This window comes from Alosa alosa, chromosome 23 (genome assembly GCF_017589495.1).
Source record: "Alosa alosa isolate M-15738 ecotype Scorff River chromosome 23, AALO_Geno_1.1, whole genome shotgun sequence".
Taxonomy (NCBI): domain Eukaryota; kingdom Metazoa; phylum Chordata; class Actinopteri; order Clupeiformes; family Clupeidae; genus Alosa; species Alosa alosa.
Genome location: NC_063211.1, coordinates 18,648,964 through 18,663,205, shown reverse-complemented (window position 1 = coordinate 18,663,205; position 14,242 = coordinate 18,648,964). Strand labels below are relative to the sequence as shown.

Below are 14,242 nucleotides of genomic sequence, written 5' to 3'. Positions count from 1 at the left end.
ATGACTTTGCAACATTTTTCACTGAAAAAGTTGCTAAAATAAGTGCTCAGTTTGATGCTCCTATAAGGAGGGCTTTGCCTTGTGTTAGTATGACCGCATCATTTGACTCTTTTCTCTCCTCTTGATGAGGAAGCAGTCTCTCAATTGCTTCAGCGATGTCGCCCAACAACATGCCCATTAGATCCTGTCCCGCCCACTCTTCTACAGTCTATCTCACCCGCTGTTCTACCAGCAGTCACACATGTATTTAATGCTTCACTCAGTTCTGGAATAGTTCCTTATTCTTTTTAAACAGGCTAGGGTTACACCTCTGCTAAAGAAAAGTACACTTAATCCAACTGAGGTGAAGAACTACAGACCTGTCTCCCTTCTTCCTTTCTTGTCAAAGGTTTTGGAGAAAGTGGTCTTCAAGCAAGTTTGTGACTTTCTTCATCAGAATAATCTACTAGACCCTATGCAGTCTGGTTTCAAGAGTGGTCATTCTACTGAAACTGCTCTTCTGTCTGTGACTGAAGCATTGAGAGTAGCTAAGTCCTCTGCTCAGTCATCAGTATTAATTCTACTAGATTTATCTGCAGCCTTTGATACTGTTAACCATGACATTCTCCTATCTATACTATCTGAACTGGGAATTTCTGGAAAAGCTCTTGACTGGTTTGAATCTTACCTTAAAGGGCGTTCTTTCAACGCGGTCTTGGCAGGGACAGGTATCTAAGTCTCATGACCTCACCACAGGTGTGCCTCAGGGATCAGTATTAGGACCCTTGCTTTTCTCTATTTACACCACTTCCTTAGGTGATACCATTCGGCTCCCATGGATTTGACTATCACTGTTATGCAGGCGACACTCAACTTTACCTGTCTTTCCCACCTGATGACTCTAGTGTTTCCCACCGATTTCTGCATGCCTTAAGGATATTTCAGCCTGGATGAAAGATCGGCACCTTCAACTTAATCTCAAAAACAGAGTTTTGGTGTTTCCAGCTAAAACAGCTATTCCCCAACAGATTAACATCCAGCTTGACTCAACTTCACTGACCCCAACTAGATCGGCACGAAACTTGGGCGTTGTAATTGATGACCGACTTAACTTCTCTGAGCATATAGCTTCTATTACAAAATCATGTCAGTTTATGCTTTACAACATTCGGAAGATCAGACCTTATCTGACACAAGATTCCACACAACTTCTTGTTCAGACCATGGTCATCTCTAAGCTAGACTATTGTAATTCACTATTAGCTGGCTTACCCGCTTGTGTAACAAGATCATTACAGCTGATTCAAAATGCTGGAGCACGCCTGGTCTTCAATCAGCCAAAGAGGACACATGTAACTCCTCTCCTAGTTACTCTCCATTGGCTCCCTATAGTAGCCAGAATTAAATTTAAATCTCTCACTTTGGCCTATAGGACACTAACTAGATCTGCTCCTAGTTATTTTAATTCAATAATCAAGCCTTACATCCCCAACCGCCCACTGTGGTCTTCTGGTGAGCGTATGTTGTGTCGACCAGTCATGAAAACTGGGTCTAATTCCAGACTCTTTTCTTCAGTGGTTCCATGTTGGTGGAATGAACTGCCCAGTGCTCTCCGTTCCTGTGGTAGTTTTGGGTAGTTTAAGAGGGATCTAAAGACATTCCTATTCAACATATACTTAGTTGTTTAAGCGCTTATGTGTTATAGTTTAAAAAATGTTGTTTTATTTTAATTGGGCTGTTAATTAATTTGACATTATTGTTTATTATTGATATTCTCCTTAATGTAGTCTTAGCATGTCATTGTTTTTATATTATTGATTGAATTGACATTATTGTTTTATTATTGCCTTTCCCCTTTTTTACATTGCTTTTTATTAGGCTATTGCTTGAATTGATATTATTGTGTACTACAACTATTCTCCTTACTATATTTGACCTACATTTTAATCTGTTCCCTGTTCAATTTTAAATATTATTATGTTGTTTTGTATTTATGTGTCGCTTTGGACAAAGGCGTCTGCTAAATCCATAACCATAACCATAAAAAGACGTCTCCTATTCCCGCAAATTTAGCGTGATCTCTGTGTAAAAAAGGCCTTTTGTTGAAGCATATCCTACAGTGCAAATTCTTCTTGTTTTAGTGTTTAGTTAATAAGAAAGCATTGTCTCTACCTCAATATGAATAGCAAAGGATAGCCTAGGCTATAGGCCTAGGCACATTGTTTGTTTTTTTTGTCGGTTCGGGTAGTTAATCAGTGCATATTTTTGAGGGTCGAGTGGGTGCAAAACCTTAACCAGCGCAACACTACTGTTGAGCATATTGTAGCCTAATGCAGCGTTGAATGGATGAATAGCTTACATAAGGGTACCCCGCACTTTGTGTACCCCGCACAAACCACACTCAAGCTTATGGTTATTGTCCCCACCACTTCTAAAAACAAACTGACGCCCATGCATAATTTTGTAATGAATGAAAGTCATTGATCAAACACTGCAATTTTCCGACCTTTCTTATAGTTATTCACAACAATGTCAACCAGCTGTATAGGCTTCCAACTGTTCTGTTTCTTGGAGGTGATGAAGTTGTTTTTCGTGGAATCATCTCCCAAAATGTGGTTGGTCAGCTCGCAGAAAGAAACGCCCCGAGTGCGACCAATCCTCGGTCTCTAACTAATATCAGAAGGTAGGTTAATACGTGCACATGTTACTTCATGCTGAATTAATTTGTCATTGTGCGGATTCGAAGACTTTGCAGTAGCGTAACTTTGAAATAGCAACACCTCGGTAAGTTGCATTTAGATAGGATGTGGTAGCCTAACATTTAAAAAAGTAGCCTAATTCGTCTGTCATAATAACAGAATTTAAACGTCCACTGGCTCAACATCATACTTTGACATCAGTGTAGGCCTGGTCTAAAGGCTAGCCTACAAAATGTTTTAACTTAAAGACCAGAAAGTCTGCCTTATTAAAACTGAAAGACCACGTAACAAGTTGTTTCAGTCAAGACTAAAATAAATGTTGTCATTTGTGTTTAGACTATACAAGGATGTGACATTATTCAGATGACAGACTCGAGTTTTAAGATAATTTACAGTTCAATGAGTTGGTAAGCGCCTGGTAGACCGTCAACGCACTATAACCATGCTTGCTCCGCAGCATGACATCTGCGTTCTGCAAAGACCTGCCAACTATTTGCAAAGTTAAATTTTGGGGTGGATCTGGACATCCACGCTAAAGCTTAGCTCGATCCGGTTAAGGCGAGCGGATATTTAGATTATTCTGAGGACGTAAAAGTTAACTTTTAGCCTATGTGTGCGACCTGTATCTAACACATGAAAATAATTGAGTATTTAAATACCCTTCGTTAACTTGTATGGATAAAGTGGTATTTACAGATGCCCTCTTTTTGTGTCGCTTGAGGTCAAGATCCTTATACCTATTTCAGTAGTAGACATTAAAGCCAGCTGTGCTGCATTTTCTCTGCTTCCAAACATCTGACAGCAGCACATGAGAAGACTCTAACCCTGCCCTGCCGAGTCTGAAATATCTTGCAAGGACTCCTGAAGCCTGATAGAATTACAACTGATGTCAGTTGTGCACTCGTACTGTACCAGTAGCTCTTTTTCCTGGAGACAGCTTTCCCAGTTTAAGTAACTGTAACACTATCAGCAGTGGTAGTAGCCTAGTATGTGTGGCCCATTAAGAACTAGTGACTTTGTAGAGTTTACCCAGCGGCCACCATGCTCTCAACCTGTGGAATGCTCTGAGTACACATAGATTATCTTTAGTGCACAATGTAAAAAACAAAACTGGGGTTAAACCACTCCCTTTATGACTGCAATGTGCATTTTGTCCAGGTCACTTCCAGCAGATCAAAGAAGATGAAATTCCCTTAGTCAAACAGCCACATGAACGCGATAACTAAATCAGCTTTTTACCACCTCAAAAATATTGCCAAACTCAGAGGGCTGATGTCAAAACATGACTTAGAAAAACTCATTCATGCATTTATCTCCAGCAGGGTTGATTACTGCAATGGACTGTTCACAGGCCTTCCTAAAAAAGACTATTAAACAGCTTCAGGTGATACAAAATGCAGCAGCTAGGACTCTAACAAAAACTAAAAGAACTGACCACATTACTCCAATTCTTAAGTCCTTGCACTGGCTTCCAGTAAGTCACAGAATTGACTTTAAAGCACTATTGCTTGTTTATAAATCAGTAAATGGAGCAGGACCTAAATACTTGTCAGACATGCTTCAGCAGTACACACCTTCGTCCTCTCAGGTCCCAGGTGAAAAACCTGCTAGTAAAACCTACAGTTAGAACTAAACATGGTGAAGCAGCTTTTTAGCTGCTATGCGGCTCAGCTGTGGAACCAACTTTGGGATGACATCAAAAGGCCCCAACTGTAGCCAGTTTTAAATCTAGACTTAAGACCAAACTGTTCTCAGATGCTTTCTGCTAACTGTGCCGAAGTTACAAATTCTGAATCTGCCTTGATAATTATTCTACTTTGTCTTTTATTACTTTTTTTTACTACTTTTGCCTTTGTTTTTGCTTACTAATTATTCTTTATTTTTAAATGATTTTACCTTGTGTTTTATGTTTTCTTTTTATTACGATCTTTTAACTATTCTTTGACTATATTGCCCTTCTATGCTTTTATTTGTTATTATTATTTGGTTTTGTTTATGTAAAGCACATTGAATGACCTCTGTGTATGAAATGTGCTATATAAATAAACTTGACTTGACTTGACTTGACTTAGGTAGACCTGGCATGTGCTTCAACATTTGGATTGAATTGTAATCTAAATCCAATCTTTTGGCAAGTGCTGTAAGGCATGAGAGGAACTATCTGCGATCAGCATAACACGCAGCGTGGTTATTAATGCCATACCAGCCACAGAGAGGTGGTCTTAAATGGGTGTTAATATATTGAACTTTGTATCACTCTATAGTGAAGCCATGCCTTCAGTCCCCTCCACCAAAGAGAATCCTGCTTTGGGCCCAGTGTGTCCCTTTAAAGCAGGGAAGGGTAAAACCCTAAAGGAGGTCAAGATCCAGGACAATGCCAATGATGTGGACGGAGCCATTAAGCTGGAGGGGGCAAAGAACGTTGCAGAGAGGAACTGGATCAGACCGGACCTGGAGAGTCGCTGCACCTGGAAGCTGGGCATATCGCATGCGGACTCCCCACACACTCAGTGGCTCAGGTGATGATGAGCTTCACACACACTCTCTCTCTCTCTCTCTCTCTAGCGACACTAATGAAAAAAAATCCAATATGGTCACCACATGTAGATTTTTCAACATTAAACAACCAAAAATACTGGTTGCTTATGTTGAAAATGTATGTGTGGCTGCCATCTTCTTTTCTTTTTCAGATAGTGTCGCTAGCTTCACGCTGCAGTGGTTCAGTGGTTCACCAAAGCTTCATTTGCCCATCATTATCTACAACACAGCTGTCAGCAACTATTAATTTGGCCCACATATGCATAAAAGCTCTACAGCTAGATGTAGCTAGATATTAGAGTTACTAGAGTAGAGTTATTAGATTTTGTTAGAGTAATTTCTATCACATTTTACATGTTATATTCCCTCATGAGTGTCTGATTCATTGGATCACCACGAGCCAGATTTTGCAGTCACTCAAACTCTTATCTGTGTCATTCTGAGTTTAAAATGTGTTTGTTATTGACGCTGGTCTCTCCTCTCCTCATAGGAGCACTCCACCGAGTATCCTGCCAAACATCCTCCAGAGAATCGGTGATACCCCTCTTGTTCGCATGAACAAACTGCCCAAGACCTTTGGACTCAAGTGTGAACTTTGTAAGATTGTTTCTCTCTATTGCTTTGACAATGTATAATACTGAATATGATGAAACTATAATTCTATGATTCTTTTCTAAACTTTAGTCACATTGTCGTGGTGTGTATGTCTTAAAAGCTATTAGTAAGCATTTTTGTGAATTCACAAATTACAAAAGAGGTCTGTTTAAAATCATGCAGATACCTTTGTAATACTTTTGGTAATTCTTATATTTTCTTCTAAGATCTGGCTGAATTTGTCTTTACCTTGTATTGCGTATTGTATTTATAGGTCTGTGTGTGTATTTTTGTGTGTGTGTAGTGGCAAAGTGTGAATTCTTTAATGCTGGGGGAAGTGTAAAGGACCGGATCAGTTTGCGAATGGTGGATGATGCAGAGAAGGCAGGGCTGCTTAAGCCAGGAGACACCATCATAGAGCCCACATCTGGAAACACAGGTGTGTGTGTGTGTGTGTGTGTGTGCCCATGTGTGTTTTTTTTTGTTTTGTTTTTTTTTGTTACCCTGTATGTGTACAGACCTAGCTGTTTGTGTGTTTATGTGTGTGTCTGTGTGCGCACGTGCACATGTATGTTGTGTTGGTTGTTAATGTATATGTGTACAGGACTTATGGACCTAACTGTTTGTGTCTATGTATGTGTGTGTGTGTGTGTGTGTGTGTGTGCGATTGTTGTATCGCCGTTTTCTTAGATCTTTCGTTTTTTTGGTCACTCCAACGTGATTTGTAAGCACCCTTAACTCTTGCCAGTAATCTTACTATGTGTGTCCTCTCTGTTGCACAGGTATTGGACTGGCCCTGGTGGCAGCTGTAAAGGGTTACCGATGCATCATTGTGATGCCGGAGAAGATGAGTATGGAGAAGGTTGGTGTGATTGTGTTTTTACAGTTTTAAGAGCCTTGAAAGCTCTAAGGTTTTATCCGGAACTGTAAGACCAGAATTGTAAATAAAAAGTACATAATTAAACATACTTAATCACCATTTATTGGTCAGTAATCGGCAACAGAGTTAGTGTGGACATAAGAGCCCTCTAGTGGAATGAAGTGGTATTGTAACTTTCAGGACTTTTGGCCTTATTACAGTTTTTTCTGATTGCTTAAGCACATTTTTTGTAACTATGGCTTTTTTTGCAAAACTCTACACACAAATAGGAAAACCTTTCACCCAATCAGCAAAACATTGTAGTTCTCTTGCAAAAGCTAACACACCTTGCTTAACTCTTCACACCTTCGTAAAAATGATGTTTTCGGATCAAATAGTAAACACAAGCCATCAGAATAATAAGCACACAATGTGGCAACTACACACTGATGGTCTGAGTAAAAACACATCTGGCTTTTGCTTTCTCTGTGCACAAGGTAGACTGTGTCAGTTTGAGGTCATACTTTTGTCATAGTTCTGTAAACATACAGGGATCCAAAGTATTGGTGTTTATTTACACACATCAAAACAAACACAAGTGTGTTTTTCCAAGTCAAAACACATAAAATCAGTCTTGTCTCTCTCAAAATTCCGTCTACATCACATGCAACGTCCTAGTCCAAGGCACCGGGAAAAATATATTCTGGAATGCTGTATCCAGGCCTGACATGACAATATCCCCACATGTAGACTGTTTTTTGTCTGTAAAAGGGCTATTTCTTTCTCTTCTCACTCTTCCTGCTCCTTCCATTGTACCCATTGTACATTACCTGTGGCTTATTTATAGTGCTTAGGCTGATTGCAAAGTGAACTAATTATCTAAAGTAGTTTTCACATGAGAAAGTGTGCCAGAGAGTTGGCAAAATAGTGTAAATAATAGCCATACATGTGTATAGATTTGCCAGGAGTGTGTTGATCATTTGGAAATTGGAGTGTAAAGCAGTGAGTTTTGTTTACAGTTCCGCAAAAAGAGTGCTGTGCAGTGAATTGTGCCTACAGTTGTGCAAAGTGTGTGTTACAAAATTGCAAACTGAGTGCAAAGCAGTGTTTGTGCTTTTAGTTTTGCGAACTCAGTGAGTGGTTTTGCTATAAGTATTAATAGTTTTAAAAATTGTGCTATAAGAATCACAGTTGTGTTTAAGCATTTAGAAAAAACTGTAAACCTCTTACCACTGAGATGAACAAGATTGTTTGCTTCCTTCTCAGGTGGACGTCTTGAGGGCTTTGGGTGCGGAGATTGTCCGTACTCCGACCAGCGCCCGCTTCGACTCCCCGGAATCTCATGTCGGTGTGGCCTGGAGGCTGAAGAATGAGATTCCCAACTCCCACATCCTGGACCAGTACCGCAATCCCAGCAACCCTCTGGCCCACTACGACACCACCGCTGAGGAGATCCTGGAGCAATGCGGTGGTAGTTAGGCGCCTCTAAATCTTTCTATCTTTCTTTTTCTTTCTGTATATATCCCTATCTCTTTCTCTCTTTTTGTCTTGTATCCCTAATATCTTTGTCTTTCCTTTTTCTTATCCATAAATCTGTTTACAATCTCCTACTTAGTTTTTGAATTTGCAAGCATTTTTCTTGTAATCAGAAAGTGAAGGTCAACAAACCCATTTACTTGGGACATAAGTACATAAGTTTCCTTGTCCCATCTCTTCTCCAGGTAAAATTGACATGTTGGTGTTAGGAGCTGGCACAGGGGGCACGATCACTGGTATTGCCCGCAAGCTGAAAGAGAGATGTCCAAACGTCAAGGTTAGTTTGTGTGCACTGACCATTCAATCGCAATCAATGACAAACATGGTTATTTAAGATTTGATTGTAAAAGTTGATTTGTTTGTTGTTTTGTATTGTATTGTATTGCAATTTATTCAATAACGCAGTAATAGATTTTCTCTTCTCCTCTGCCTTAAGACCTTTTAGCTAATCTGGTTCATGTTATGATGTCAGTGTTTTTTTTTTGTCATGGCGTCGTGTGTGACAGATTATTGGTGTGGACCCAGAGGGCTCCATCCTGGCTGAACCAGAGGCGCTGAATAAGACAGATAAGACCCAGTATGAGGTTGAAGGCATTGGTTATGACTTTGTCCCAACTGTGCTGAACAGATCTGTAAGTGGACATGGCAGTAATAGAGGATAATAGTAAGACTATTTAGTCAACGTTTCAAATAATTTAATAATAAGATAATTGTATTGTCCTATTGTATAAATTGGATTGTGTGAATTTTAGTAGTTTGTAAATCGTGTGTTGTTTTTTGTGTGACTCTGCAGATAGTGGATGGCTGGTACAAGGCAAATGATGAGGAGTCATTTACCATGGCACGGATGCTTATCAGAGATGAGGGACTGCTCTGTGGTATGGGAGACCTGTTTTGGGTTTCTGTCTGTTCTAAGAATGTTTTATTACAGCTTCTTAAATCCAAATATATTCTGGTTTACTTACTTCTATATGTAAACATCTTATCGACCAAACAGCTAAATGATTAATCGAAAATACTGGACAGATTAATTGATTCTAAAAAAATCCTTATTTTGAAAGCTCTTTGCGGGAGCGGGCGGGATGAGAGAGGTGTGTTCGCGGGACAAACCGATGATTCACTGCACTCCCGCAAATTAAATATGTGCGTAAAATTAAATATGATCGCTTGAGGTAATGAAACAAGGAGGCGCACACAAGGCTTGTGTTGAAAAATATGTATTGTAGCCGAAAAGTTACAAAAGAAGTCAGAGGCTAAAACTGGAGCAACATTGAAAATGGACTAGGTCCGAAACGTCTGTTGCTACAGTTTTAGCCTCTGACTTCTTTTGTAACTTTTCGGCTACAATACATATTTTTCCACACAAGCCTTGTGTGCGCCTCCTTGTTTCATTACCTTAAACGATCACTACTTTTTGGGAGCGGACGCACCAAGCAATACACGGGTCAAAAGTGTAGGCGCAGACGCCGACCTTGCAGGTTTTTCCTTTACTAAAATGAAATATGGAAATTATTAAAGTAGTGTTCATAACTATAGTTCAGCTGGATGTTCTGTTAGGCAGCATTAAATAACGGGGTTTAAGCATAACTGATGGATAGCAGGCCTATAGCCTATTGTCGTTTACGTGGGTTCAATTTGTTCCTGCTGCTCATTGTCAAAACTCGAAATAGAAAGCATGACGGAGGAAGAGGGCACCAGGCTAGGCCTACTTCAACGGGACAGAATATTGCGGGAGCGGGCGGGCGCGGGACTGATTTTTCAGACCTCTAATATATATATATATATATGTGTGTGTGTGTGTGTGTGTGTAAATAACCGTGCACAATATATATATATATATATATATATATATATATATATATATATACTGAGCCATGTAAAACATGGACTTCTGATAATTAGAAAAATTCTCTCTCTCTCTCTCTCTCTCTCTCTCTCTCTCTCTCTCTCTCTCTCTCTCTCTCTCTCTCTCTCTCTCTCTCTCTCTCTGTGTGTGTGTGTCACAGGTGGCAGCTCGGGCACAGCGATGGCAGCAGCAGTGAAGATGGCGAAGGAGCTGAAAGAGGGTCAGCGGTGTGTGGTGCTCCTGCCTGACTCCATACGCAACTACATGTACGCTCCCTTACTCCCCTTAACACTACCCACACGATCACTGTTTAATATTATGTAAGGGATAATGTATAGAACGCCGGTCATTATCGGAAAATAAGTCCCGACAGGGCGAACGGGACCCCGACGCACCAGTGGAGAGGTCTTGCTTCGTCCTGAAGTGACTTATTATGTGACTTATCAAACATTCTTAAGAACACAGCTGATCAACCATCTGCTTTCACTTTTGAATAAAGTTTCATTGCAAGAAGTAACCGAACTACTTACTTGAGTGACATGAGACGTGAATAAGAAGCACAAAACCTGTTGCCATTGACAGCAGTAGTTATATGTTTGCAGCGGTAATTACATGAATTTATTTTACCGTAGAACGTTGGAAAATCCCATTCAAGCCAATGGAGCATTCTACTAGCATTGTGAAGAGCCTTGTAATAATATAATCCTATTGCGTTTTATGTCGTGATGGTATCCTGCTATGAGGTATGATTATGCAATGTAATGTATACTGTGATGAGTTTACATCACTTCCTAGTGGTGCGGTGCTGTGCTGTGCTGTAATGGTCGGCTATTGTTTTGTGCTTTCCAAAAGCATGAGTTGGTGAACTTACAGAGATCTGTCAACTCTAGCAAGGTAATACTGTGATGATACATGAACTAAGATGGAGGGATGTGTAATATTTTTACTATCCAGGTCCAAGTTCCTGAGTGATAAATGGATGGTGCAGAAAGGTTTTCTGAGGGAAGAGGACATCATGGTAAATAAACCCTGGTAAGTAATACATATGCCATTTTTAAGGTATTAGTTATAGCAAATTCTAATAGGGGGAGGGGTATAATCAAACCAAATTTGAGTCAAAGATCGGCAGCTTGTGGTCAGCATCTGTGTTGCTGGTGATTCCCCTTGTAGGTGGTGGAATCTGAAAGTGCAGAACTTGAGGCTGTCTGCTCCCTTGACCGTGCTGCCTACAGTCACCTGCCAGAGGACCATCAAGATCCTAAAGGAGAAGAGCTTCGACCAGGCCCCTGTGGTGGAGGAGACAGGGTGGGTGTGCAATGGTCCACCATAAATAATCTGCCTTATTCTGAGCAGCTATTGTGTCAATGGAGAATTACATTATGTTATTACTGGTGCAACTGGTATTATATTTTGGGGTTTGGGGATACCTGGTGGAATTACAGTAATGGACAAAAATAAACGCAGACAATAAATACAGTACTTCCATATCTTCTACTCCGTAACTTAACGTCTTTATTTCTCTGACTCTCCAACTCAGGCTGATCCTGGGTATGGTCACTCTTGGTAACATGCTGTCCTCAGTATTGGCTGGGAAGGTGAAACCGTCCGACCCTGTCAGCAAAGTACTCTACAAGCAGTTCAAACAGGTAGGTGTGTGTATATATATATATATATATATATATATATATATATATATATATATATATATATATATATACCAACTGAATGACCAACTGAATGCCTATATGTGTTTTTGTTTGTTTGTTTGTTTGTGTTATTTCACCATATCAGCTTTGTACTGAAGATCTGGCTGGCTGAAGTATCACACCTGTCTTAATGTGACTTTTGCCTCTTTGTTCTTTTTATCTCCCCCCCCCCCTCTCCTGCTCTCTCCCCTCCATCCCTCTTTCTCTGGTCAGGTCAAACTCACAGATAACCTTGGGAAGCTGTCCGGTATCCTGGAGACAGACCACTTTGCCCTGGTGGTGCACGAACAGATTCAGTGTATGTGTCCATTTCCTTATCAGCGCAGTTGATTTTGGATCCTTTTGAATGGGTATCCATGTGTTTTGTACTGGAGCAGGGGGAACGTGATGTATTCATAAGAGGATGATTATGTCCTGCCAGGTTGATGTTGACTGCCAAGATTAGCATTGATTGGTAGTTTAATGTCCCTCCATGGACACTAGATCTGACCTTATGCAGGGGCAGAAAGTACCCTATCCATTGAGGCTAGAGATGAAGTGTTATGTAACTTGGTCCAACTTTGAACCTTTCTGGATTTGTTTTACCTATGTTATTTGCCAAATTGTTGTGTAAGCGTCGGTATTCAGTGCACAGCAAATCAGGTGGCTCCTCCTGACAAATGTTTGCGAACAACACGGTCATGTTTTCGCTCCACAGAAAGGGGGCGCTATAGTCTTATTCCTCTCACACACAACTCTTCCCTTTTGTAGCTGTGCATAGATTTCATAAAGCCACTGCATCAGTTAAAGATGTAACCCAACAAGGAGGCTTCTGTGTCACATTTAAAGAGATGAATTCCCTGAGACCACAAGGACAAGGGCTTAATAATAACCACCATCATCACTGCACAATAACTTGACACCAGATAGTTGTACCAGAAAAATGAAAATGTATATACAACCTGAAAATGTGTATGCAAATATATATGTGTATATACTATACTTTAATCTCTTCCTGACTCTTTTCTACTCACACTCTGATTCTCATGCTCTCTCTTTCTCTCCTTCCTTCTCTTCCTCCTCCTCCTCCCTCTTTCTCTCCCCCAGACCTGACTGATGGCTCTCCCAGCCTAAGGCAGATGGTCTTTGGTGTGGTGACCGCCATTGACCTGCTCAACTTCGTCACAGTGCGAGAGAGGAGGTCCCTGTCCGAATGCATAGATGAATCGTCAGACATTCAGTGACCTCACTTCCTTCACGTCATTGGTGGAAGTGGGCATTTTTTTGAAAGATCAGAAAGTAAAAGTCCTATCCTTGCTATTGCTTCTCCCATACAGCAGGTCAGCTATTTTCAGCAATTCTACCCCCTGATGCTGCTAAAGCTGATTAGCAAATTCAGCTCACTTACAAATGGAAAAAGAAAAGCTGATTTAAGTTGTTGGGAAAAGATCAGAACATCCCCTGGAAATAGTAGGCTCTGTAATCAAAGGCAACATGACGGATCATTAGCGGTTATTAGTCACTCCCTTCAGTGACTGCTTGTATGGCTAATTGTGCCCATTGATCTATTTGCATTGAACTGCAAATAGTTCACATTATCCTTTGATGAGTAACATTGCATTGAAGTTATAGGTACATGCACTGTAAAAGCGTGATTTATTTGTGATTATGTTCATTTAAACTGCACTAATGATTATTCTAAAAGTGTATTGGAAGGTCCAATGTATTGGGGCAGTCTAGTGTCTCAACAGACTTAGAACTTCAGTTAAATACATAGGGGAGTCCTGGTTAGTTGAAGTGTTTTTTTAACTGAAAAACTGAATGTCTGTTTTCTAACCTGTGCATGTTTTGTGTTTTTCAAAATGTACAGAAGTCTATATTTCAATTGTATCCGAGGTGTAATGTATCTTCTTTTTGCTATCTCATTCTCCCTGAAGTGAGAAAATGTTCATAATGTTGTGCTGATATTACATTGTCTGGTCTTTTAGAAATTATGTCTTAATATTTAAAGGGCACAGTCTTACGGAACTTGATATGATCATTAAACTATATTCATTAAATAAAAGACCTATTTTTGTCATTACTGCTTTCAGTGAATAAACACAACTGACATTATAATTGTGACACACAATTGGCATTATTATAGAACAAAAAACAGGTCACATTTAACATAATTGTATACAGACAAAGCTTTATGTTGTGGAGGAGCACTTGTCTACTCCTAATTCAATTAAATCTTTATTTCAGACTCACAGGAGGATCAATAGCATAAAAACTGAAATAATTAAATAAATAAGATGAAATAATCTCAATACTAGTAAAAGTGAACCATAGGCTACATAATAAGAGCATGACTGATCTTGATCAAGATCAATCAATCAATTAATCAATCAACAGAATAGGTTCTCTTGTCAGTGTTCTCAGCCTGGATGAGTACTAGACACAGCTCTCTCTAGGGCTGGTAAAGGCCTCTATGACACTGTTCTCTGATTCGTCCTGGCGACAC

At 40.0% G+C, this 14,242-nt stretch overlaps 1 protein-coding gene across 1 annotated transcript; it reads left to right on the top strand.

Moving 5' to 3' along the window:
• Positions 1–2,666: 2,666 nt before the first annotated feature.
• On the top strand, positions 2,667–13,796 carry cbsa (cystathionine beta-synthase a). The gene is made up of 15 exons (XM_048235542.1): positions 2,667–2,763; positions 4,943–5,197; positions 5,707–5,813; positions 6,115–6,249; positions 6,593–6,672; positions 7,936–8,140; positions 8,391–8,482; positions 8,712–8,837; positions 8,999–9,083; positions 10,212–10,317; positions 11,006–11,083; positions 11,222–11,356; positions 11,589–11,697; positions 11,971–12,055; positions 12,844–13,796. Exons 2-15 carry the CDS (start codon positions 4,950–4,952, stop codon positions 12,978–12,980), a joined length of 1,728 nt encoding a protein of 575 aa, XP_048091499.1. The 5' UTR covers positions 2,667–2,763; positions 4,943–4,949; the 3' UTR covers positions 12,981–13,796.
• The last annotated feature ends 446 nt before the right edge of the window (positions 13,797–14,242 follow it).

Bases quoted from the DNA above. Each gene is read 5' to 3' on its own strand.
- cbsa (XM_048235542.1), top strand. From the start codon at position 4,950: ATGCCTTCAGTCCCCTCCACCAAAGAGAATCCTGCTTTGGGCCCAGTG. The intron at 6,250-6,592 runs GTGTGTGTGTGT...TCTGTTGCACAG, and splicing joins GCCCACATCTGGAAACACAG to GTATTGGACTGGCCCTGGTG. The intron at 8,141-8,390 runs GTAGTTAGGCGC...TCTCTTCTCCAG, and splicing joins GATCCTGGAGCAATGCGGTG to GTAAAATTGACATGTTGGTG.